Below are 24,904 nucleotides of genomic sequence, written 5' to 3'. Positions count from 1 at the left end.
ACGATCAGATAGCCAAACTTGACACCAAGTGGAGCCAATTTGGTAGCATCCTCACCTTGCTCCTCCTCAGCTTCATGTTTATTTTCTATTGAAATCTTGGTCTAGGCTGGACCTTTGAGAAGCCCGGACTAGCTAGGTTTTCAGTGTGCAAGCCAGGTCATATGGACATACTAGTGCAAGTTGATGTGACTAGGACTATTATAGGCATTGTTAACTCTAGAATTGTGTGTTATCCAAATCACCAAATCATTCATATTGGCCTAAGTTAAATAACACAAGCTTGATGGAAACACTCTACAGTAAGTATGCATTTTGTATTTATTTTACATGCAGAGGTTAGGTTGGAGGGAGAATGTTAGCACTGGTGTGGCCAAACTCAAGAACAAACTGGGATGGGACTTTTTATTTAATACTTTTTTAAAATTCTGGGATCTTGTGAATATATTGCCTGTTTTAGACATTCCTAGCATTACATGGGTCATTTACAATCGCTGTAAGAAAAATACTTGAAACTAAATTAATAGACTAATTGCCTGTGATTGCCTCACCAGCTTTTCCAGACTGAGAGTCGGAGTGATGAAAACTGGTACCTTTGTAACTTTCCCAGGTTACAGAAGGCAGTGCTTGATTGTTGTGAGCAAAATCAGATGTACCGGAAAGTAGCAAGAATTAGAACTACCCATATTTAGATCATGACAGATTTAAAAATTACTGGTGTGTGTCTTTTTTTTCTGCGTAATAAACTACACTTGTGTGGTGTAAAGTCAGCAGTGTGTGGATTTCCACAGGCAGCTTCTCCACAAAGATAAGAGTTTATGCCTTAAATCCCACTGGCTTGCGGTCAGGTATCACGGGTGTTTTCCCTTCATCTCCCTCCCAATCTCTGGAGGAAATGTTCTGTCTACCAGAAAAGGAAGCCATAGCTCTTAAAACGTCAGTAATGTTAACCTGCCCACTGCTCGCAGCCAAGCATCCAGTTTCAAAGCCGAATCTCCTAGCCCTGTTTTTGTGTGTGCCGCCATGCTGCACCCACCATCCGTGTGGATTTTAAGCTTGTACAGAGCTGTGCTCTTCTGCATGTACATCAAATGGGAAAGCCACAGTTTGCCCCCAGCCTGAGGCTGGAGCAGTGAGAAGGTGGTATGTTCACCTCCATCCCTGGAGGAGCAGCATCTTTGGACCAGGAAATCAGTCTGCTAGGGGGTGGCTGTGGCCATCCGGAACCACAATCAACCTGAATATGGAGTGGGAAGCCATTGGAATTGTTTCTTCAGCTTAGGAGACTACACATTTCTTGGAGCTTGGGTCAGTTTTACCTTCGAACTGACGAATCTTTCCTGGAAAAAAAACAAAACAAAACAGGATAATTATCTTAGGGTTACTATTGCTGCAATAAAACATCATAACTAAGAGCAATTTGGGAAAGAAAACGTTTATGTGGTTTACATATCCTGAATCACACAGTCCATTGAGGGAAGCCAAGGCAGGAACTCCAAATCCAGCAGGAACCTGGAGGCAGGAGCTACTGTAGAGGCCATGGAGAGGTGCTGCTTACTGGCTTGCTCCCCATGGCTTGCTCCACCAGCTTTCTTACACCCAGGATCACCAGCCTTGGGGTGGCACCACCCACAATGGGTTTGGCCCTCCCATATCAATAATTAAGAAAATGCCCTACAGGGCTGGAGAGATGGCTCAGTGGTTAAGAGCATTGCCTGCTCTTCCAAAGGTCCTGAGTTCAATTCTCAGCAACCACATGGTGGCTCACAACCATCTGTAATGAGGTCTGGTGCCCTCTTCTGGCCTGCAGACATACGCACAAGACAGAATATTGTATACATAATAAATAAATAAATATTAAAAAAAAGAAAAAGAAAATGCCCTACAACCAGATCTTATGGAGACATTTTCTCAATTGAGGTTCCCCTTAGATGACTCCAGCTTGTGTCAAATTGACATAAAAATAAACCAGCACACACATTCGAGATCAACAGCTGATCCTAAATGTCGTTTACTGTGTTCCGGGTACCATTCATTTCATCCGCACCAACCTTTAGAAATGGATGTTACTTTCTTCCCTAGTTTAGAATGGGCACACTGATGTGGTGTGGTTATAGAATCTGCTAAAGATGGCAGCGCTGGAGCCAAGGCAAGCCCTGACAACACAGCCCTAACCACTTCCTCACACCGCCGTAGTCTTCCCTCAGAGACTGCATAGGTGCGCTTTGATTAGAAAGAACATGTTTAAAGTTGCAGGGCCTCGTGTTAGGAGGCTAGTGTCCTGCAATGTAGGTATCTGCAGTAATCATCATTCCTATTCCTGCTTGAAACAATGCTGGTCCAGGTGCCAGAATGAGGTAGGCATGTGGTCAGCCCTAGGTGGAACTGCCTCCATGGAAACCATGGCAGAGGCCTCTCCACCTTTTCCTTCAGCGGCTGTCTTTCAAAGAATGTTCCCTGACAACATGGGGGGTGTGATTTTCTGTAATAGCCTTAACTGGCGAAGCAGCAGTCTGTGCTACTCTGCTTTCTACCTGGAGAACACACATTTTCACAACCACTAAGTTGGTGGAGTTTGCCAATAGGAGTGAGCAGCTTTGGGAGCAGGAGAATTCTTGCTCAGGTGTGGAGAAGAGTTCTGGGTTGTGGAAAGTGGTTGAGCATCCGTGCCCCATCCTACCTGTCCACGGGCACACCGATACCCCACACTCGGTTCAAATGCTGTTCTGAGGATTGCCTGATTGGCTTAACCAAGACAGAAGCTGCAGCATGACCGTAAGCCCCTTCCACAGCTTCGTGTGCTGTTTGGCCACAACCACCCCCCATCAGACTGCTGCCAAATTCAGGGAGTAAGGCCTGCCCGCCACTGAAGAGAGAAGGGATTTATCTGTGTGGGTTTGTGGTAAAGTAACTCACCAGCTGACTCTGGGAATCCTGCATGCACCAGTGCCTCATCCAACTGCTTGGCAGGGTCAGGCTGTGTCATCAGGGCCCCGTGCAGCCAGATGAGCAGAGCCCTGTAACCGTGCTCACGGAAGCTCTTGTTTCCTGTGTCCAGGATAAGTGGCCAGAGTGAGGCACCACACACTGATGCCTCGTTCTGACATGTTTCTAAATGACTGCTATTGTCCGTCCCGTCCTCCTCCCAGATCTCTCCGTCAAAAGCCCAGAGAAGGGAGGAAGTGCTTGCCATTCCTCCCTGATACTGTGCTATGGTGACCACTCTTTGAGAGACAGCCTGGCCTGCTCTCCTGTTCTGGGACATGCCTGAATGTACCTTAGACTGCTTGACCATCCTGACACACAGGGAGGTGGGGAGCTCTAAGGAACTGAAGGGCTTTGATGCCTGCCTGGAGATGACAGACAGTGCCCACAGATGTGAAGATATGAAGTCTTCTAGCAGGTCAGGCTCAAAGTATGTGTTTTCCCTGGGCATCTTGTGCAAATGTGGATTTTTGGAGTCAATGGTTTTGAATGACAGTACACAATATGACAAGTTCCCCAGTGCCCTCTGAATCTGGGCAGCAAGCATGTGCCATACAATCGCTCCAACTCTGTACTGATATTTTGTTCGTAATCTAACAAATAAATCTTGCCTGAATATCAGAGTGCAGAGCTAAGCCACTAGTTAGCCACACACCTAAGCCACTAATTAGCCATAGAGGACAGGCAGTGGTGGCTACACCTTTAATCCCCGAACTCAGGGAGATAGAGGCAAGTGGGTCTCTGTGAGTTCAAGGCCAGCCTGGGCTATGCAAGGCTGAATCAGTCTGAAAGAGGAACAGAGCTCACACCTCTGTTCCCAGCACTAGGGAGGAAGACAAGGCAGGAGCTCAGTGCAGTATCCGTGTGGCCTAAGGTTTGGCGGAGAGCATTGCAGTCTGCAGTCACGCTAAGGACAGGGCCGCCCCTTTGTCTGAGCCTTGGTAGAGGTAAGAACTCCAGCGACTTGCTTTGCTTTTCTGATCTTCAGCTTGAACCTCAATATCTGTCTCTAGGTTTTTATTATTCATGCTATACAATTCAGCAGGTCTGTATCTCAGGTCAGGATTATTCATCCTGTAAATACCTGAGAGCTAATTCCTGAGGGGCTAGGAGAGCTATTGGAATAAGAAGACAGTCTGTTGTCACTTTGGACAGTTCATAGTTACGAACACACAACAGGCACCATGGGGCAGATGGTACAAAAAGAGCCTTGGCAGAAAGAACGTGCTTCTCAAAAAACTAATTCTTCTTCAATACCAACATGTATTATTATTGTATTGTCAAAGAATTGAAGAACTACATGTATTATTGGTTGTTCTTCAATACCAACAACATATATCAACATTTTTCACTCAAAATCCCACAAACTTCCTGATACTAGTTGCCTCAAGAATTAAAATGTGCCGGGCGGTGGTGGCGCACGCCTTTAATCCCAGCACTTGGGAGGCAGAGGCAGGCGGATCTCTGTGAGTTCGAGACCGGCCTGGTCTACAAGAGCTAGTTCCAGGACAGGCTCCAAAACCACAGAGAAACCCTGTCTCGAAAAAAAAAAAAAAAAAAAAAAAAGAATTAAAATGTGATTAGATTATGAGTGTTAATGTCATACTGGTGAGATTGTGCGTGTGTGTGTGTGTGTGTGTGTGTGTGTGTGTGTACAGCTGATGTCCTCCCCACCCTTCCCCCAACATGGTAGAGGGCTTCTTTTTGGGCAGAAGCTTCAGCAATGACCTTTTCTATGGCAGGACAAGCTGCAGATTTTGGTGGGAAGCCAGACTGGTATTCCACAGGGATACCAGGGATTGTATGTAGCCTCACCTCTTTGGTTCCCACTCAGTTGTGAAGCCTTCATTTCTTTTTTAGGCCAGAGTAGTCAACCTTTGCCAGGGCAGCTGACTGCAGATTCTTGGGAGTTTAGCTTTCTGCCAAATTGCCAACCACCGTTGCAGACTTAGCCAAGTTAACTTCCGTTATTACCATGATCCCTAGACTCAGTCTGTTGTGTGCACTGGGCACTTACTTGAAATGAAGGGAGGGCTGCTGCCCCTAACTCTGAATGCCTTTCTGTCCATGTCCCCTGGTCCCCACTCACCTGACCACTGCTGCTCAATGGCTCTGATCTGGTCCTCTGAAAAGTTCCACAAGCGGGCCAGCTGCTGCCAGTCCTTCTCCTTCAGCTGTCGGTAGGCCAGGTTCCAGAGGAGCGTGCGGATGTGCGTGGTCTCCACACTGTGGTCCTGCTTAAATGTCAGTGTAGAGCATCCTGCCGAGCCCTGGATGCTCTCAGGGTGCGCCTAAATGGAAACGCGCTGTAGCCGGTTATTTACAGCTTGCTCGCTTGCTACCGTCTGTCCCGAGTATTTGGGCAAGCAGTAGCTGAGACTCTCTAATCTGTCCTAGATCATCTTTTGTCATCCAAATTGGACAGAAATGTCTGGAATAAAAAGCATGAGTTCTGTGTCTGAAACGGCGAATGTGAGGGATTTCTCAGTGTTGTGTCTGTGTTGCTGACTGGCGTTTGCCCACTTCCAACAAGAACAGGGGGGACATGCTGGCAAGTGAAACATTACAAACCCACAGCTCTAATGACCTCACTCTCAACACTGGGCCCTCTTTAGTCTTCGATGTATTTGATTTTCTCATTGACACCTCAGTGGAATTAAGATTGCATACATCCTTAATAAAAACCTCATGGCTCTTCTTTCTGCTCATTCTAAGTATGAGAGACTGGAAGCTTAACTCAGGGTAGGGTAGGGTAGGACAGTATAGGATAGCGTAGGGCAGGGTAGGGTAGGATAGTGTAGGGCAGGGTAGGGCAGTGTAGGGCAGGGTAAGGCAGGGCAGGGCAAGACAGGGTAGGGTAGGGCAGGGCAGGGTAGGATAGGACAGTATAGGATAGGGTAGGGCAGTGTAGGGTAGGGAAGGGTAGGGTAGGGTAAAATAATGTAGGGTAGGGTAGGGAAGGTAGGGGAGGGCAGGACAGGGTAGGGTAGGGCAGGGTAGTAAAGTCAGGTAAGGTAGGGTAGGGCAGTGTAGGATAGGGCAGGGTAGGGCAGGGCAGTGTAGGGCAGGGTAGTAAAGTAGGGTAAGATAGGGTAGGGCAGGGTAGGGTAGTAAAGTTCGGTAAAGTAGGGCAGGGTAGAATAGGGTAAGATAGTAAAGTCAGATAAGGTAGGGTAGGGTAGTGTAGGGTAGGGTAGGGCAGGGCAGTGTAGGGCAGGGTAGTAAAGTCAGGTAAGACAGGTTAGGGCAGTGTAGGGTAAGGTAGTAAAGTTGGGTAAGGTAGGGCAGGGTAGGGTAGGGTAAGATAGTAAAGTCAGATAAGGTAGGGTAGTGTAGGGTAGGGTAGGGCAGGGCAGTGTAGGGCAGGGTAGTAAAGTCAGGTAAGATAGGGTAGGGCAGGGTAGGGTAAGGTAGTAAAGTTGGGTAAGGTAGGGCAGGGTAGGGTAGGGTAGGATAGTAAAGTCAGATAAGGTAGGGTAGGGTAGTGTAGGGTAGGGTAGGGCAGGGTAGAGCAGGCTAGGGTAGGGTAGTAAAGTCAGGTAAGGTAAAGTGGGGTAGGGCAGGGAGTAGAGAGGCAGGGTGGTGACCAGAACAAAGTGGCTGTCATTTCGCCATGCTAAGCCCAACAGCACTGCACCTAGACTGCTCTCTTGGGCTTTTATCCTTTCTAAGCCGGTTCTGTCTCCTTGGTGGGAGGTGCCACGGTCTTTCCGACTCAACCTCTCTAAAGCATTAGAGGAAAGACCGTGGCACCTCCCACCAAGGAGACAGAACGGCTTAGAAAGGACAAAAGCCCATAATACCACCACTATCTGCGTTATGACGTTAATCCTGACATAGATTTATCATCATTACATATATGCTTTTGTTCTGCTTAAAAACATTAACAATATGTTTCACGAATACAGAAACTCTTTCCTCTAATGCTTTAGAGAGGTTGAGTCGGAAAGAGTGTCGGAGGGAAAAGCAGCCACACACCACACATGCGCTGTAAGGACGGCAGAAGATTACAGCTCTGGTAAGGGAAAGGAAGACAGGACTCACCAAAAGGTTTAGTTAAGACGTCCTATCTCGCCTCCTTTTTCATGTGGAATGACTTCTATTTTAGTCTCCCAGTTAAATAAAAGTGAGTTTTAATGAAAGATACTCTAAAAACAGGATGGGAGCTAATGCCAGGCGAGGAAATGGGCAAAGAGTATTGAGAACTTAGTAGGCCTGCACTCAGCCCTCACCACCGCCAGAAACCTGTGCACACCCCTGGGGATCTCAGCCAAGGAGCAGGGAAAGGCCTTCTGCTGGTGTTGGGCCTTGGTGCAGAAACCGGGATGGGAATGGGAGGTGTGAGGTACCCACAACTGTTCCCAAGACTTAAAAACGCAGTCCTCTCCAGAGCTCCCTGGCTTTGCTATCACAATGTCTGCTGCCAGGAATCCTAAGACTCTTTCTCCCCAATCCTTTTCATAAAACGACACACCCAGTGAGATCAAAACATCAAATAGCGTAAGTAGAGAAAAGCGCAGACCGACTCTGCATTCACCTTCACTCTATGCTTTTTTATTTCTTAGAGAATCTTGCATTTGCATTCTACCATGGGGCAGGGTGGACATTCAGGCAACTGTAGGCAAGAGCAGGGGACTGGGAAAGCCCCGGTGACCCAGCTGGTGGTGCGCCAGAAGTGGTGGAGAGTAAAAAGCATAAAACAGGGCTGTCAAGATGGCCCAGCCACTAAAAGTGAGGGCTGCACAAGCGTGACAACTTGAGTTTGATCCCTGGAGCCCACTTTAGAAAGCTGCTTGCCCTGGTGCTCATCTGTAACCCCAGGACCCCAGGGAGGGAGAGGAGGAAAGGAATCACTTAAGCTCCCGGTAGCAGCCTGAGGTATCCAAGCTCGACAGAAACAACAGCAGAGGCCACGCCTTTGCCTCTGACACTGAACATAAGGATGGATGACAGTTAAATGTGCACGTGGATACAACAGATAGGTAATTTAAATGGCATGTACACATGGTTAAGTATGCACATGTATAAATAGACACAATATCTAATTTAAATGGGATGTGCGTACACATAACATGTGTAAGTAGATATAAAAGAAAAGTTGAAATTATCTCTTCAAACTTTGTATTGGTGATTATTTTGTACTAAATCTGGACATAAAGTTATTTGATTAATGAAAAAATATTTTTAAAAAATAAAATAATAAAATTTGGTAAGCTTTAAAAAGAGAAAAAGAAATTAATGCTACTTAGTTAAAAGTAAGTTTTCCCAGTACTACAAACCTCAAGAAAAGAAGGTCCATTTGGTGCAAAAATTATTGGTCGTCATCTCGCCAAAAGAATATGAGGCTGCTAACACGCATTAAAGAATAAATGGAGGGGCTGGAGAGATGGCTCAGTGGTTGAGAGCACTGCCTGCTCTTCCAAAGGTCCTGAGTTCAATTCCCAGCAACCACATGGTGGCTCACAACCATCTGTAATGAGGTCTGGTGCCCTCTTCTGGCCTGCAGGCATACACACATACAGAACATTGTATACATAATAAATAAATAAATATTAAAAAAAAAAAGAATAAATGAATTGGTAGTAGCTCACGCCTTTAATCCCAGCACTCAGGAGATGGAGGCAGGTGGATCTCTGTGAGTTCAAGGCCAGCTTGGTCTACATGAGTGAGTTCCAGGACAGACTCTATACAGAGAAACCCTGTCTCGAAAAAACCAAAAAAAAAAAAAAAAAAGAAAAGAAAAGAAAAAAGAAAAAAGAGCATGAGTTTTCAAAGTGAGTGTAGAAAACCACTTAAAGAACAAGAGAAAGCCAACCTGACTCTTTAGTAGCATAAAGATGATTAAGAAAATGAAGAGAAGGATAAAGAAGCAAGAAGACAAAAGAGGGACAATAAAAATAAGTCAGAGGAGGAAGATTAAGCAGAATTCCACTTGTATATAAGAAATTGTTGTTTTGTAGGTGAAACAGACTTTACCGTTCTATATGCAAGAGCAGTTGCAGGGAAGCTGTGTAGCCATTGGAAGACTCCATTCTCAGTCATGAGCTACACAGCTTGTGTGTGGCCTATGTAAGAGTGCTCAGTGGTATTGACACAATGATCACATTGCCTGATGACGCGTCTCAAGTTTCCTTGTCATTGACTGACATTTGACTCTCTATTTAGACTACCAAGCTGGCTTATGAGGGGGAAAGAGACAGTAAACATTCTTGCTTTATGGATTTAAAAAGGACTATTCCAGGATTGGCCAATAACAGCAATCCGGGTTTGTAACCTCTCTACAGTAGATACCCAAGCTGTGTAGACATGTATGCCAGCATGACACATGGGCCCAGGAGAAGCCATGTCCCCAGGAGGGAAACTGGGAAACAGCATAGGTTTAGAAGTTGGGGCTGGTGTTTTGGGTCTGAGCATCTTGCCTGAAGGCACAGACCTGAATCTTGGAGAGAAGGACATTCTACTAAGATGTGTGACTGACAGGCAAGAAAGATAAAAATAAAAACTCACTTAGATATAAAATTTGTGTGTTCAAAGTTGTGTGTTGTCTAGGAATATTTGAGTGCCAGAAAGCCAGCATAGGGCTACAGCAAAACTGGCAGAGCCAGGAGAGCTCCAAATATTTCCCATGTACACCACTCATTGGAGCTTGTGACAGGTCATGGCCAGAGACCATGAGACAGAGATCACAGTAGAGTCAGGCATCAGAGGCTGGCATGCTAGGCCAGCAAAACCGCCATGGATGAGGCTGCCCCGCCCACATCCTCAGGTCTGACTGTCGATGCCCATAGAGAAAGAGGGAAAGAGGACAGACACACTGTCCATCCCATAAATAGGGACAGTCATGGTTGTACTGAGCAAGGGTTTCCAAAAGAGCCCCCGATTTGGCTGGAACTGGCTTTTCTTACCTCTCTCCAGGCATGGTACCTCTCGGCTTTAATGAGCATGTCCACCACGAGGCTGTGGTGGCTCCTGGCAGCCACAGCCAGGGCAGTCTTCCCTTGCTAGATTGAAAAGAGGGGGCGGGGAGTTGATATTGCCTGTTAGACAGGAGCTCCAGCTTCTCGACAAAGGCCTGCACCCAGATCCCAGCTCTGCCGCCTGCTAGTGAACTAAGGACCAGTCCTTAGTTGCTGAAGGGTCTCTGCAATTACACCCAGGTGTCCCCAGGAGCACCAATAGACCCCTTCGAGTGTGCCACTCCGAACATTTCCTAGCCTTGTGGCGGTCAGGGTGGAGGCCTGCATTCTGGCCGACGGTATGTAGATGTAAAGGCACATTCTTTTCCTGGGAAAGATTTTCGTTCCTCCCATTCCCAAGGGGAATGCTGACAGCGGGAATCCGGGCAGCCACTTTCCATCAGGAAATGGAAGCCTCATTTGGAGAGGATGATGTAATGAGACAGAAAAGGGCTGGATCCAAGAACAATGTCAATAATGACAACACAGTTCATTGTAGAATATTCAGCTCACAGGCTGCCAGCAAGGAGTGCTGTCTTTCATAACATACTGCCTCTAACCAACGTTGAAGTATTCCAATTTAGCCAAACTGGACAAGTAAGAAAGGACTGATCTGGACATAACTTGGGATGTATGCTGCCGGAAGCCTGAGTCTCATCTTACACGAATAGCAAGAGGTGAGCCTTGCTTGTGATGGCTGTCTCAGCAGCCAGAGAGAGCGTCTTCACAAGCTGCGCCCCCTTGATTTTATGCAGTACGCAGTTTCTATTTCTGCATCCACACATGCTTTCTTGACAAAGGAGGCTGGTTTGCATTTGTTACAGCAAATGCATGGATAGGGGCTGGAGAGATGGCTCAGCGATTATGAGCCTTGGCTGTTCTTCCAGAGAACCCGGGTTCAACTCCCAGCAACCACATGGTAGCTCACCACTAACTGTAACTCCAATTCCAGGGAACCCAACACCCACGGCAAAACACCAATGCACATTTTAAAAAGTTTTTTTTTAAGTGCATATGTGTGCCCATGTGCATGTATGAGCGTTCATGCAGAAGCCAGAAGACAACCTAGTCTTATCTTTGGAAACACGTAGCACCTCCTTTGAGACAGGATCTCTTATTGGCCTGGGGTTTACCCATTAAGACTAGACTGGCTGGCCAACAAGCCCCAGGGATGCCCCTTGTCTCTCTCTCACCACACTGGGCTTATAAATGCATGACACCATGCCCAGCATTGTCACGTGTGTGTGGATACCAGTGAGGAAACTCAGGTCATCAAGCTTTCAAGACAGCCACTCTGCTTACCAAGATATCTCTCTGAGCCCCTTATTTGCATTTCAAATGACCCAAGGTACAGTCACTCAGGGACTCTAAAGATAAATTAATAGCCAGAAAAAACTCCAAAAAAAATTGTAGTGTTAGAAACTTGTGTTTCTAACCCTGAAGATCCAAAAACGTCTCTCAATAACTCTTGCATGTCTGGATAACGGCAACAAGTACAGTCAGTTCCCCACCAACACAAGTGACAAGGTTTTCAGGACCGGCGCTAAGACCTGCTGGGTGAGTTGGGAAGTCGGGGCTGAACACAATCAGCCTGTGAGCAGAACTGGTAATGAAATTAGGAAGAATTGCATTTTGCAGGCATTTAGCGAGGCTCTAATTGCATACTGTCTGCATTCTGCCTCGTAAAGCCATTTGAAGCACCGTAATCAGCCTATTTTGGGAAGGCAGTATTCTAAAAGTCGGAACGTTCAAGCTGGAGAAATTTCTCTTAAGGAAATTCTCTTAAGCTGGAGTGGAGGTGCCATCTGCCCTTGACAGCGAGGCAGATGGAGGCCAAGAGCTTTACGACCCCCAAGTTAGACTTCCATCAAGCCTCTCTTTTGGCTCCTTTATGACCCCCCCCACCGTTCTCCCCACCCCTCTCTCTAGCATCTCATTATGCAAGCCTCATTAGCCTGAAACTCTAGAATTTGTTAGGTAGACCAGGCTGGCCACAAACTCCCAGAGACCAGTCTCCCTCTTACTCCAGAGTGCTGAGATCAAAGGCCTGTGTCACCATGCCTAGCTACCCATCCAATCCTTAACGCAGTAGGAGAAACACTTTCTTTTGGGAGCAGCTAGAAAGGGCAGTGCTTGTCCATTAGTTAACGGTGTACCCGTGCCTGCCTTAGGCCAGACCCTCAGAATAAAGGAGCAAAGGAGAAGAGAGAGTGGGGAAGACCGTCTCCCAAGGGCTAGCAACCCTAGGCTTTTGGGAGTGTTGACCTTGACAATTGGACTAGTCAGCCCAGGAGTACCAGGGGTCCCACAAGAATTCCTTCAGAGCCTCCACCCACCAAACTGTCCTGGAGGAAAGGAGTGTGTACGGGATAAGTTACTCTGAAAGATTGAATGGGAAAATACCATGGCTGAATGCTAATGTAGCCAAGCAGCTACATCTGGGGACCGAACGGCATTCCGCCCAAGCCAAAGCCCATGTTTCCTATGTTGTTCAATGTTTACCACATTCTCCACTGCTTGTGTTACTCTTATGATTGAAAGAAAAATCCTGACAGAGAAAAGTAAAATAACACCATGACCTCAAATCATACATGTGCCAACCTCCAGAACCAGAAAAGAAAATGGCCGGCTTTGGGCTGGGGATATAGCTCAGTGGTGGAGCAATTGCCTAACAAGGGCAGGGCCCTGGGTTCTATCCCCAGGACTGGAAGGGCTGTACTGTGTTTGATAAAGGCGCTTTGGTGCTCTGTACTGTAAAAGGAACTGGCATGCACACGTTACTAGTTTAGCAAGCACATACTATTAACTGTTTATTTGTTCTGAACCAACTCTTCCAGCCCAGATGCCCCTGGAGGAGGACCAGGAGAGACCAACTTGATTCAGGCTTTTTAGAAGTGCCTGAGCCCCTGAGTCCACAGAATAATGGGAGGACACAAAGGATACAAGAGAAGCACTGACATCATGTGCTTAGTGCCATGGTTGAGACCGTGTGCGTCACACACACACACACACACACAGAGAGAGAGAGAGAGAGAGAGAGAGAGAGAGAGAGAGAAAGAGAGAGAGAGAGATGTGAAAAACATAAACAGTGAGGTTAGACAAGTGAGTTATTCGCTGAGACTCAAGCACACCTTTAAGGAGAGCTTGCCAAACACCTCTCCATGTGCTGACCCTTAAAGACGACCCCTGCTCGAGAGAGCTCAGTGCAGAAGGGTATGCACACCGGTAAGTCACTGCTGTCTTCAGAAGACAGAAGAATGGCCAGGTGTGTGGTAAATACGGTGAACCTAACTACTGAGACAGGGAAATCTCCAGTTCAAGCCAGTCTAGGCTACACAGCTTGGGGGATGGCTCAGTGGCTTTAAAAGCAAGAGGACCGAAGATCGCCAGAACCCCAGTAAATGCCATGCAGGCATGACAACTCATGTGTAATGCTGGCCTCAGAAAGCAGAGATGGAGGATCCCCAGAGCTAAGTGACTAATAAGATTGGCAGTATCAGGGATCTAGGTCTCTGGCTTTGATTGACAGGCCTAGCCTCAAAGACTAAGGAAGAAGTGTATAGGAAGATTCCTCACATCATCTCAGGCCAATACACAAACACTCATACACACCCAGACCCAGACCCAGAATCCTAAAGACAGATATTTTTGTCATTTAAATAATAATTCTTTTTTTTTTTTTTTTTTTTTTTTTTGGTTTTTCGAGACAGGGTTTCTCTGTGGTTTTGGAGCCTGTCCTGGAACTAGCTCTTGTAGACCAGGCTGGTCTCGAACTCACAGAGATCCGCCTGCCTCTGCCTCCCGAGTGCTGGGATTAAAGGCGTGCGCCACCACTATTATTATTATTTTATTTTTCTTTTTGGTTTTTCAAGACAGGGTTCCTCTGTTGCTTTGGAGCCTGTTCTTGGAACTAGCTCTTGTAGACCAGGCTGGCCTCAAACTCACAGAGATCCTCTGGCCTCTAACACCCCCCCCCCCCACAGTGCTGGGATTAAAGGTGTGTGCCACTACTGCCTGGCTTTGAATAATAATTCTTATAGACAGATCTCAGTCAAAATTGAGATGTATGTCATTTCTTCCCTTCCTTTTCCTCCCTCTGAACTTGACCAGGCTGGCCTCAATTCAGAGATCTGCCTGCCTCTCCTTTCTAAGTACTGGGATTAAAGGCATGTGCCATCACTGCCCACCTGTAATATATATTCCTAAATTCATAGGTAGAACACACAATTCAAAAGACATTGTGTAGAATATTCCTTAAACCGTGTGTATATATGTCGCTGTGATTGGTTTCATAAAGAAGCTGACTGGCCAATAGCTGGACTGATCAAGGTTAGGCAGGAGAACCAGACTAAGGACACTGGGAAGATGAAGGGTGGAGTCAGAGGAGTCACCAGCCAGACACTGAAGGGAAACAGGAGGTGCGAGATGAAAGAGAGGTAACACCACATGGAAGAATGTAGATGAATAGAAATGGGTTAATTTAAAATGCAAGAGTTAGCTAGTAAAAAGCCTGAGCTATTGGTTGAGCATCTAAGATTAATATTAAGCTTCTTTGTGGTTAGTGGGGAGCAGGCTGACAGGACAGAAAAATTCTGCCTATAACATTGAATGAAATTCTCAAAGAATTAATAAAATATTACAAAAATAGCATTTAAAAGGGTTATCATCAAAAACAATTGAAATGTAGGGCTGGGAAGGTGGCTCAATTAGTGAAGTGCTTGCCACGCAAGCACCAATGTAAAAAGGCTTGCCGCTATAACCCCAGGACTGGGGAGATGGAGACAGTAGATTCCTGGGGCTTGCTGGCCAACCAGTCTAACTAAATTGCAAACTCCAGTTTCAATGAGAAATCCTGTCTTAAAAAATAGGGTAGAGAGCAATCCTAACATTGACCACTGTCCTCCATGTGCTACACACACACACACACACGAACTAATAAATAATCACTAGCTTCCATGTGCTACCCACACACAAACAAACAAATAGATAAATAACCACTGGCCTCCATGTTCCTGTTTCCATGGCAGCCAATAGAGAGGTCACCACTCCATCTCCGGAAAGAGTGAACACAGAGCCATTACCTTGTCGGTGATTTTCAGGTCACAGCCGGCCTTCAGCAGGGTGTCCACCAGCTCCACATTTCCAAGATCAGCAGCAATGTGCAGAGGGGTCTGCTGCCTCTGCCATAAGAGATGTGAAACTGTCATGGAGGCACATGCAGGAGAGCATGCCATGCACATGCCCTGCAGGCTTACGGGGCAGGGCGGTGGCGGGGGATGGGTAAAAGCATGTATCCTCATGTGGACATAGGACACAGTTGTCGCAGCAGCATTTAAATTATTGAAAGACAAGAGGAAGATCCCATTAGGTCGCAGGCAGTCCAAACCTCCACAAATGAGCTCAAGCTGGACTATAGAAGGATTTCTGGAGGTTAGACAAGCCAGCAGTCCTCAGGAACTGGTGAAACAGGTTCCCCTTTGTCAAAAGGAGTCATTTCCCTTATCTCTGGCAGAAGGGACAAAGGGCCACCTCTGGGGCCTATCAGCTTATCAAAACCCCTGCTGGCCTCCAGGCTCCCTCAGTATCACAAGTACCTGTAACACATTTCCCAGCCCTTCCCACCGTCCCCCCCACCCTTGTTTGTCCCCCTTATAACCCACACGGCTTGCCCACCCTACTCATTCTCTCTCTATTGCTCTCCCACCTGTCTCCCTTGCTATCCCCTTGTTCTCTAGCTATTCTCTATCTCTTGCGATTCTCTCTGGCTATCTGCACTATTCCCGACTATGCTCTCCCAAGCCCTCTAGCGGACAGCCCTGGCCATGCCCAGTCTGCTTTCTTCACTCTATGCTCTGGACTCTCCCAGATGCCTCCGGCTGTTCCCTCTCACTCTTATTCACAATAAAAACCTTCCCCAGTAACGGTGTTGTCACGTCAGCGGTTTCTTTACTGCACCCCATCTCGTGCAGTTACATGTTTGGTAATGAGACGTTATACAAACAATATATATAAACATATAGGAATATTTGGCAACTTTTAAATCAACCTCAGTGTGTGGTCATGGAGCTGTAGTCAGAGCTGTGTGGGTGGCTAATGCAGGAGGGAGTTTGAGGCCCATTTTTTTTTTCAGAACAAGGTACATAGAGTTGCCAAACTCATAAGGACAGGAAGGATGGTGGTTTCCAGAGGCTGGGGAATGGGAAAGGGGAAGTTCTGTGATGTAACAGAAACGCACACTTAAAAATACTTCAAATGGTAACTAATGGCATACACTTTACTGTAATAAAATGGCTTCAGAGATTCATATAAAAGGAAAACTATGACATAATAATAAAAGCATTAGGGGGGACCTGGAGAGATGGCTCAGTGATTAAGAGCACCAGCTGTTTATCCAGAGGACCTGGGTTCAATTCCCAGCACCCACATGGAAGCTCACGCTGTCTGTGACTCCAGTTCCAGGAGGTCCAACACCCTCACACAGACAGACATGCAGGCAAAACACCAATACACATAAAATAAAAACAAATCCTTTAAAAAAAGCTTTAGGAGAAAAGACATGATATCTGGCTAAGGTTAATCTATAAATGCACAGAAAATGAGAAAAAAATCATTGATAATGTTAAAAATAGTGACATCTAGATGGAGACTAAAGGTTATTTTACTGCCTTTTGATGCTCTTCCCCACTTCTACATCAGTGTGTATGAAGGAGTGAAAGATTACTAACTTCCTAATGGAGTGACCACTTTCTACCAAGAAGATAAACGTGTAACCCATGTAAACAAAAGATCACCACCCTGACCTCCTATAGAAAGGAATGATGTGAGGACATCTAGGCAGACAGGAACCTGGATGTAATCGACCCACTCCTCCACCAGGCTGAGAAAGCCACTTCCCCAGGCAAGTACTACACAGGAGCCTGAAGCACAAGTTCTCTTCCTACCAAAAAAGGCAACGCCAGGTTGGTGAACTAGTAACCACCACCAGCAGATGGCAGTGTGCCTCTCTGGGGCGCTCATCACCCAACAGGCCAACTGAAAAACCTATCGAAGGTACGACGGGACACAGGTCCAAGTGTGCTATTTCAACAGAACATGCTTTGACAATACTGCTCTAGGTCCGGGACACAGGAAACACCAAAACAAGCATTAACTTTATTTACTGGGGCCAAAGAACAATTACCATTTTAGACCATATTTATACATTCTGATTCTATATACTTTATGTGAAATATATATTTTTTATTTTGTACGTTTATTACTGATGTAACAAAAAGTTTGAACTGATAAAGTCTAGTTGTGTATCGGATCGGCAGGCATGACAAACACTCCTTACCTAGAGGAGGATCAAGCCAGTTCTGTAGAAGCCAAAATCACCCATGAAGGCAAGACGGCATAGTCTATTTAGCAAAAGCTTTTCACTTTAGGAAAGATTTGAAACAAGTGTGAATCTGCAAATACATTTAATAAACAGGGAGTTCTGGCCCCAGCTTGTAGGCTAATGCAATACAAAAGAGGGAGGCACTCCAAAGGGAGGGAGCGAGGGACGGAGGGAGGGCAGCGAAGGGTCCCTTCTGCTCAGGTGAAAAATTAACTAAGAGACCGGAGGTGGCTGAGACCTGAAGGGTTCAAGTCCTGCTGATTCAGTAGGTGAGGAAATGCCGACAGGTGTGCCTCACGTGATGGCTTCCCCCTAACCTAGAGAGCGCAGGTGGAGATTGTGTGGAAAAGGAGGCTCCGCGTGGCTCCGCCCCCTAGCCAGGCTTCCTCCTCCTGCCTGCATCCCCTGGAAGGGAGCAGCTCGCAGAGGCAACAGGAGCTCATTGTTTGCTGCTCCACTGGATTCCCACTCCAGCAGGCCACGGGTGACTTTTATGGGTTATTTGATTCTGCCCCAGTTCACTGAATACCTGGTGATCTTTTTATTTGTTTGTTTTAATTCTAAGAGTCTTTTTTGCCTTCTGGCATAGAAGATACTTAGCGTGGAAACAAAGCTTCCTTCTTACGGGAGACCAGCTTTAGGCCAAGGACAACATTTCACATTGTAGGAGTAGCTTTTGATTTAAAGAGCTTCTGGCAATTTGCCTTGGTACTGTTTATCCAAAGCCCTGGCTACGCCTCTTAAAAATGAACGCCTTGATTACACACCCGCAGAATCCGGGTTTTTGCCTCTGCAGAAAGCGGAAGTGTGGGGACAGGGTGCTGGTTAAGAAGAAGTGTGATGAAAAAGGATGAATACGTTCCCTCTTAGAAGTTTTTTAGGCACCTTTAATCTAAGCAGAACTCCCTGTTGAAACCTGGCAATTCCGGGCTGAAATGCAAGAGAACAGAGTGTCCAGGCTCCGGCCTGCTCAGCTTACCTGATCCAAGACGTTAACATCGTGCTGAGCTCTTAATAAGCTGTTTACAACTGTAGGGTGGTTGTTGATAACTGCTAAGTGAAGAGGGGACTTCTGAGGCTGCAGAAAAGAAGAAAAAATGCAAATCCAAAAACATCCAGCTTTGGTATTCAAGTCCTGAAGCAATCCATTTTAGCCATCACCGACGATCTCTGAGAATTAAAATTGTCCATCGCAGTGTGGGACCCACAGGAAGCCTTCAGCAATCCTTACCATCCCCAGGGTGTTGGTCATTCTGGGCATATATAACAAGCAAGCACTTACTATAGGCCCGGCTCTCCAGGAGTTAGAGATTTATCTTTTTAATGAAGTCATTGTGAGGTTTCAAACCTGGGACAAACAGCTGAGATGCCTATTTAACATATCAAAGAAGACACTGGCCACCCAGTTGTCCCAGCAGCCCTCAGTACCCACATTTACAGGGCCCTCCTGGCTGGTATACTCCACCCCTACCCTGAACTCTCCAATCCAAGGGGCTGGGCTGCTCTTCTCTATATAATACAGGCATTTTGGTTACCTGGTCACCTGTCCCTTTTGTATCTTTGGGCCTCCTGACTGCTGCACCAGGTTCTCCCCTCTTCCCTCTCCCTTCCTCTCCTCCTCCCCTCACATAGCCCAGCTCAGTCTGGTCATATCTACTCTGGACTCTCCCAGATGTCTCTGCCTCTGGTTATGCTCTTCCACATAACTATAATAAACTTACTCCTTTATCACACCTGAACGGTCCGTTTCTTTCTTTCTTTCTTTCTTTCTTTCTTTCTTTCTTTCTTTCTTTCTTTCTTTCTTTCCTCCCTCCCTCCCTCCTTCCCTCCCTCCCTCCCTCCCTCCCTTCCTTTCTTTTAATTCAGTCACACAGCTATTTAGTTTCAAAGTTTAAGTGACTTAGAGGAAATGTCAAACGCGCTGAAGTGGTAAGAGGAGCAGAGGAGGGCGACCCTCTGGGAGTTAGAAGAGGCTTCCTTGAAGAACTGGACAAGAAAGTCTTAGGAAGGCTCCGCTAAGGACTTCTCCAAGTCTTCAAGAGCCAAAGGACAAAAGGAGTGGCCGCAAAGGCGGAAATGCACACGCGGTCAACATTTCCTGACCAGATGCAAGCCACACTCAGTTCCCTTGATCCCTGGCTGGTGTCTGCCTCCTCCTCCACAGAGGCTACCCGCGGTGGGCTGTGAGCGTCTCAGCGGCCTGCTCCTTCATCTCCTCCTTTCACAACCTGTCTTCTTTACATCACCCCACCTGGATCTCCCGACCCCTCTCACTCCTTCCTTTCCTCCCCTCTCCTGCTCAGCCCACAGGACACAAAGTCCATCACCACAGGCTGTCTCAAAAGTCCCTGCTACCTTCCCCTCCACCCAGCCACACTGGGAGGAGAAAAGGCTGCTAAGGACTGAGGAAGAAGTATTGAACAGAGGTGCAAAAGCAGTTAAGGCATGGAATGAGTAAGTTGAGGGACGTGCAGAGTGGAGGGAGAGGAGGAGGGGAGGAAGGGAGCTCTGGCCAGCATGAGAGCACTGGCCTGAGAGGCAGTAGGTTGCAGTGAGACTGCAGCCCGAAGGTGGTAGCAGAGGTGCTGGCAACAGAGTAGAGAAGGGGACACAGAGGAGAGGGAGGCGGGTGGTTAGGGTAGCCTGCAGTGTCACAATCAAGCACACTCAACGCATCCTCTCCTGTACTTGTTAAAACTATAATTATGCTGGCCTGCCCTGTCACCTGGGTATCCTGTCCCTTTAAGAGAAAACTCCGCCCACTCCCAATCTCCCCTCCCCCACTAGGCAAGTTAGTGTTCTCTCTCTCTCTCTCTCTCTCTCTCTCTCTCTCTCTCTCTCTCTCTCTCTCTCTCTCTCTCTGTCTCTCCTTCTCTGTCCAGCTCTTCATCTGAGGAGGCAGCCTCTGCCTCCTTCCTCCCCACTTCCTCCTCCCTCTCTCTCTCTGCCCCCATACTACCTACCCTTATACCGTCCCTATACCCACTAAATAAACTCTCCATACCCAAGCTTTCTCTGCATGACTACTTATCTGTCTGTCTCCCACCCACTGTGGGACGCACAAGGGTCATTACTACACACTCATTACCCGCCACGCTCATCCTGTTTTAAACACTAAATCAAGCAGGCGTAGTGGCACGGGACTTGCCAATCTCAGCACTCATGGGGCAGACAGGGGCTGCAGGATCTCAAGTGTCAGCTCAGTCTAGGTTTTATAGGGTTACACAATAACCTGCTAGTTTGGGTTACACAATAAGACCCTGGCTCCAAAACATGAGGAAAAGCTGCTGGTGGTGGCACACACCTTTAATCCCAGCACTCTGGAGGCAGAGGCAGGTGAATCTCTGTGACTTCGAGGCCAGCCTGGTCTGCAGAGTGAGTCCCAGGACAGCCAGGACTGTTACACAGAGAAACCCTGTCTTGAAAAGCAAACAAACAAACAAAAAGGAAAAACAAGACTAGGTTAAAAAAAAAAAAAAACTGTTCTTAAAAGCTATGCCAACCCTAGGAGTTTGACCTTGTATCCCCTACCTTACACACGGATTGGTAACTCTCCAGGAACAAGGAGGAGGCAAAGACAGGACTTGAGCACAGGCCTTCCAGAGTTCTCTATCTGCATGGTGGAGACAGTTCAGTGGAGCAGAGCTGAGGAACACGGAAGGCTGTACGGCTGAGTGAAAGATTGTTTGGGGGTGAGCCAGGGGACAAGGGGACACTGGGGCATGCATGGGGGTCGCCAGAGATGGTGAAGGTCTCCTCTGCTTGGAAGTAAGCCTTTCCCTAGAAGCATGAAGCAAGAACAAAGAGACCGCATCCTTCATCTCATGGAAGTGGTCAGTATTTTGGCCAAGGCCACCCACTTTGCTGGGACCCAGCATCTCCTGAGAATGAGGAACCCTCCTTGGCCTGAGATAGGTAAATCAGAGCCAGTTCCTCTAACTCCACGCTCTAAAAATTATCGGACATGGTTCAGATCACGTCCCTCCTTTCAAGGCAGTGCCGTAAACAGAAACGGGCCAGCACACCAGAGGAAATAATATTCACGGGAGAGAGGAGAATACAGTGGGGATAGAATAGTGTTTCTTGTCTGATTCCAGCACAGACGGCATTTGTTTGTTCTGCTGGAGTCGATCCAAACTTCAGAAAAACTTCAATCAGAAATAAAAGACTGACTTTGAAAAACCACAAGATCATTCAGAGATGGGGAAATGATCCATTTTCTCCACAGCCACAACAGCTGTGGCGGCGGCATTTCCCAGGCTGGTGAGATCCCTACAAGAGTTGGGGCACCTCTAGACACCCGAGACTTACTGTAGCGAACAGATCTTAAACACAAAGAGTTTGTTTTGTGCAGCAACTTCAATGGCTTTCTGAAATTCACCCCTTGGATCTTATTTCTCACGATGAAGATTAAAAATGCAAAACAAAACAAGCCAGTGTTCCCTAAAAAGAATCCCTGCCTCGTGAAACGTCTCATCCAGGGGCATTTGCACAGCCAGCTGCGCGGCACCGCCTCCAAACCTGTATTGACTGTCCTGGACTCACTTCCTTCTGCTGTTGCAAACCAACGTTCTCATGGAGAAGAAAGTTGACGAGGGATGTGTGGCCCTTCCGGGTGGCTGCCTGCAACGCACTGATGTGGAGCTGCAAAGAAAAGATGGAGAGGGAGGGTCAGGGGGAATTCCATCCATCACTATCCCCGTGCAGCCTGGTGCTCAGGACACGGTGATTAATTTATACAAGGGAATAGTACAACTATTTTGAAAAGGAGCTCCAGTGTGTTTCTGATTATTCTAGGGTCTGTCACTTCCAAGGGTCTTCTGTTACCTCGTCATACGACCCCACGACCTGACTGGGTCTCCAAAATTCCTAATGCTAATGAGAGGAGATATGGAAGAGGAGACATGAGGAAGGGGTAATGTTAGGTGAGTAGAGTCCTCATGATGGTGTCCCTGCTCTGATAAGAAAGGCCGGAGGGCCAGCTGCTCCTCTTTCAGCCATGGGAGGACCCAATAAATGGCTGCCAGTGAAGCCGGAAAGGCATCTTTACCAGAACCCGACACTGTTAGTGCCCAGGCTCGACTTTCCAGTCTCCAGCTATGAGAAGTAAATGCTTGCTGCTTAAGTCACCCAGTTTTCTTATTACTAATTTTTTAACAGCCTGACCTAAGACACTGAGACACTGTGACTCAGGTGCATGGGAGCTAAATCCCTATTTCCAGAATCAAGCTTACCCCTGTAGTCCCAACAAAGCCTTTCCTTGAGTTAAAATAGGTGGTTGGCATTGGCCTCAAAAACGACCTCAGTGGTTTCTGGCTCTCCGCCTCTGTTTATTCCCAGCTCTCCTCTGTGCCAGGAATGACTTCAAAGCTTAGCAAGATTTCCACCCGTGTGAAGTGCTGCTTCTTGGTCCTGTCACCTGGTTCCTTTCACAGCTCTCATTCTCTCTCTTCCATGGCCTCGTGCCACCCTCCTGTGCCCAAGTATCTTTGCTTAGCACCTGAGCTAAATGGTACTCAGCTCAAAATCGTGGACTACTCGTGGTTAGCCTCCAGTCTGGCAGCAATGCAAGCCAATGAATTAGTTAGGGTTGATTATAAGATTGCCGTAAAATATATTCAGATCCTCAATATAAGAGTATTGCAGAGAACTGCTTTCCCTGAAGCAGCTGTGCTGAGATCCCCTGACCTGCTCTCCACTCCTCCGTCAGCAGCTAGCATTCATTTCTTTACTGCCTTGGATCTAGGTAGACCTGCAACTTTTTTAACCAATAGGTAGATCAGAAGTGATAAAGAAACCAGTTTCAGGCAAGGTCCCTAACTATCCTGGCAGCTTCCACCCCCCTGCCTTTTTTTTTTTGTTTTGTTTTGTTTTGGTTTGGTTTGGTTTGGTTTGGTTTGGTTTGGTTTTTTGAGACAGAGTTTCTCTATATAGCTTTTGGAGCCTGTCCTGGAACTCACTCGGCTGGCCTCGAACTCACGGGTATCCGCCTGACTCTGCCTCCCATGAGTGCTGGGATTAAAGGCATGCACCACCACCACCAGGCTCACCCCCTTCCTTTTGTACCAATGATTCCTGTAGCACTCACTTCCTCTTGTGGCCAGTTGCTAAGCTATCCAAGGGTAACCCCACATAGTAGGCACTTGTTGCTACTGCAGTTGACCTCCCAACTGACAGCTGGCAACATCTTCCAGATAAGTGAATGAACCATCTTGGATATCTAGTTCAGATAAAACATTACATGACTAAAATCCTGGCCACCCTCTGACTACAATCATGTAAACAGACTCCAAGAAAGATTATCGAAGATGGTTCCAGTCAACTTACTGGGAAAGTTTTCGGGATCAAAACATGTTTCCTTTTATTCAGTCCAAATAAACAAATAAATAATACCAAGAGGTTATAAAAGAGGGATCTGGTATACGTATACCTACTGATGAGACCAGTCCTAGTTACTTTTCTATTGCTGTTACCAAGTTGCTTTTCTATACCTATACAAGGTAACTTCTAAGAGAAAGAGTTTATTGGCTTATGGTTTAGAAGGCGAGTCCATGACCGTATCAAGGAACATGGCAGCAGATAGGCAGACGTGACACTGAGGCACGAGCTGAGAGCTTACACGTTGAGTCAACAACCATGAGACAGAGAGAAAGAGCGCTAACTTGGAATAGTATGGGCTTTTGAAACTTCAAAGCGACCCTTAATGACATACCACCCACAACCTCCTAATCCTTGCCAAACATTTCCAACATATGAACCTACAGGGACCATTCTCATTCAAACCACCACAAGAACTATTCTCAAAAGACTGCCCACAAGGTTCTGAGACTCTGGAGCAAAAATACTCCTGGAGGCTGGGAAAATGGCTCAGCACTTAAGAGCATGCACTACCCATGCAGAGGACTTGAGTTCAGTTCCCAGCACCTATGCATGTGGCTCACAACCGCCTGTAGTTCCAGCTCCGGAGATCTGACACCCTCTTTTAATATCCTTGTGCAATTGCACTTATGTGCACATATCTTGCCAAACATAAACATACACATGCATTCAAAAGTTAAAAATAAAACTTAAAAAAGTAATATTCCTGCCAGGATGTCTATCTACGTAGAAACCTCCTGCTTGATCTTGAACTGCAGGATATTCATCCAGATAGTCCACAATTTTCATTTCAAACGCCTTAAGCAATCCTCCTCAGTTTTGACTTTAAGAATGTCCCTTGGCCACACTGCCCTTGAACCAGCTTACAGGCCGTACCCATATCCCATTACAATGTTATGCAGAACATCAATTTACTCTTTAGAGACTCTTTTTTGTGTGAGATTTACACACCATAAGAGATAATACACTGGTTTAAGCCCCAGAGCTTTGCTTGTTGATTATGAAGGAATAGATAGCTGACCAGCCAACTGAAAGCCAGCTTGGGTTGATGCTGAACACTTGTGTGACTGGCTTAGAAGGCTTCTGAGTGCAGGCCTCTTTGTCTCCATCTATAAAAACAGTGTAACCGCCTCTATTTGTTTTCTTTACCACTACAGGTACCCTGGAGCTGGAGTTACAGACAGTGGTAAGCCACCATCTGGGTGCTGGG

The 24,904-nt window shown here is 46.8% G+C and overlaps 1 protein-coding gene across 2 annotated transcripts in view; it reads right to left on the bottom strand.

Annotated features, from left to right (window-relative positions):
* Window positions 1–1,092: 1,092 nt before the first annotated feature.
* Window positions 1,093–24,904, bottom strand: part of Ankdd1b (ankyrin repeat and death domain containing 1B) — a 63,057-nt gene continuing 39,245 nt past the window's right edge. For both annotated transcript variants that reach the window (XM_057789920.1, XM_057789921.1), the window contains 7 exons: window positions 21,862–21,960; window positions 18,296–18,394; window positions 15,020–15,118; window positions 9,888–9,983; window positions 5,072–5,273; window positions 2,914–3,045; window positions 1,093–1,337 (listed from right to left, as the gene is read on the bottom strand). In XM_057789920.1, coding sequence (XP_057645903.1) covers window positions 1,276–1,337; window positions 2,914–3,045; window positions 5,072–5,273; window positions 9,888–9,983; window positions 15,020–15,118; window positions 18,296–18,394; window positions 21,862–21,960 — 789 coding nt within the window. In that variant the 3' untranslated portion in view covers window positions 1,093–1,275. The remainder of the gene's footprint in view (window positions 1,338–2,913; window positions 3,046–5,071; window positions 5,274–9,887; window positions 9,984–15,019; window positions 15,119–18,295; window positions 18,395–21,861; window positions 21,961–24,904) is intronic.

The sequence above is a fragment of the Chionomys nivalis genome, chromosome 15 (assembly GCF_950005125.1).
Source record: "Chionomys nivalis chromosome 15, mChiNiv1.1, whole genome shotgun sequence".
Taxonomy (NCBI): Eukaryota; Metazoa; Chordata; class Mammalia; order Rodentia; family Cricetidae; genus Chionomys; species Chionomys nivalis.
Note: the sequence above shows the minus strand (reverse complement) of the source record. Positions and strands in the feature narration are given on the sequence as shown.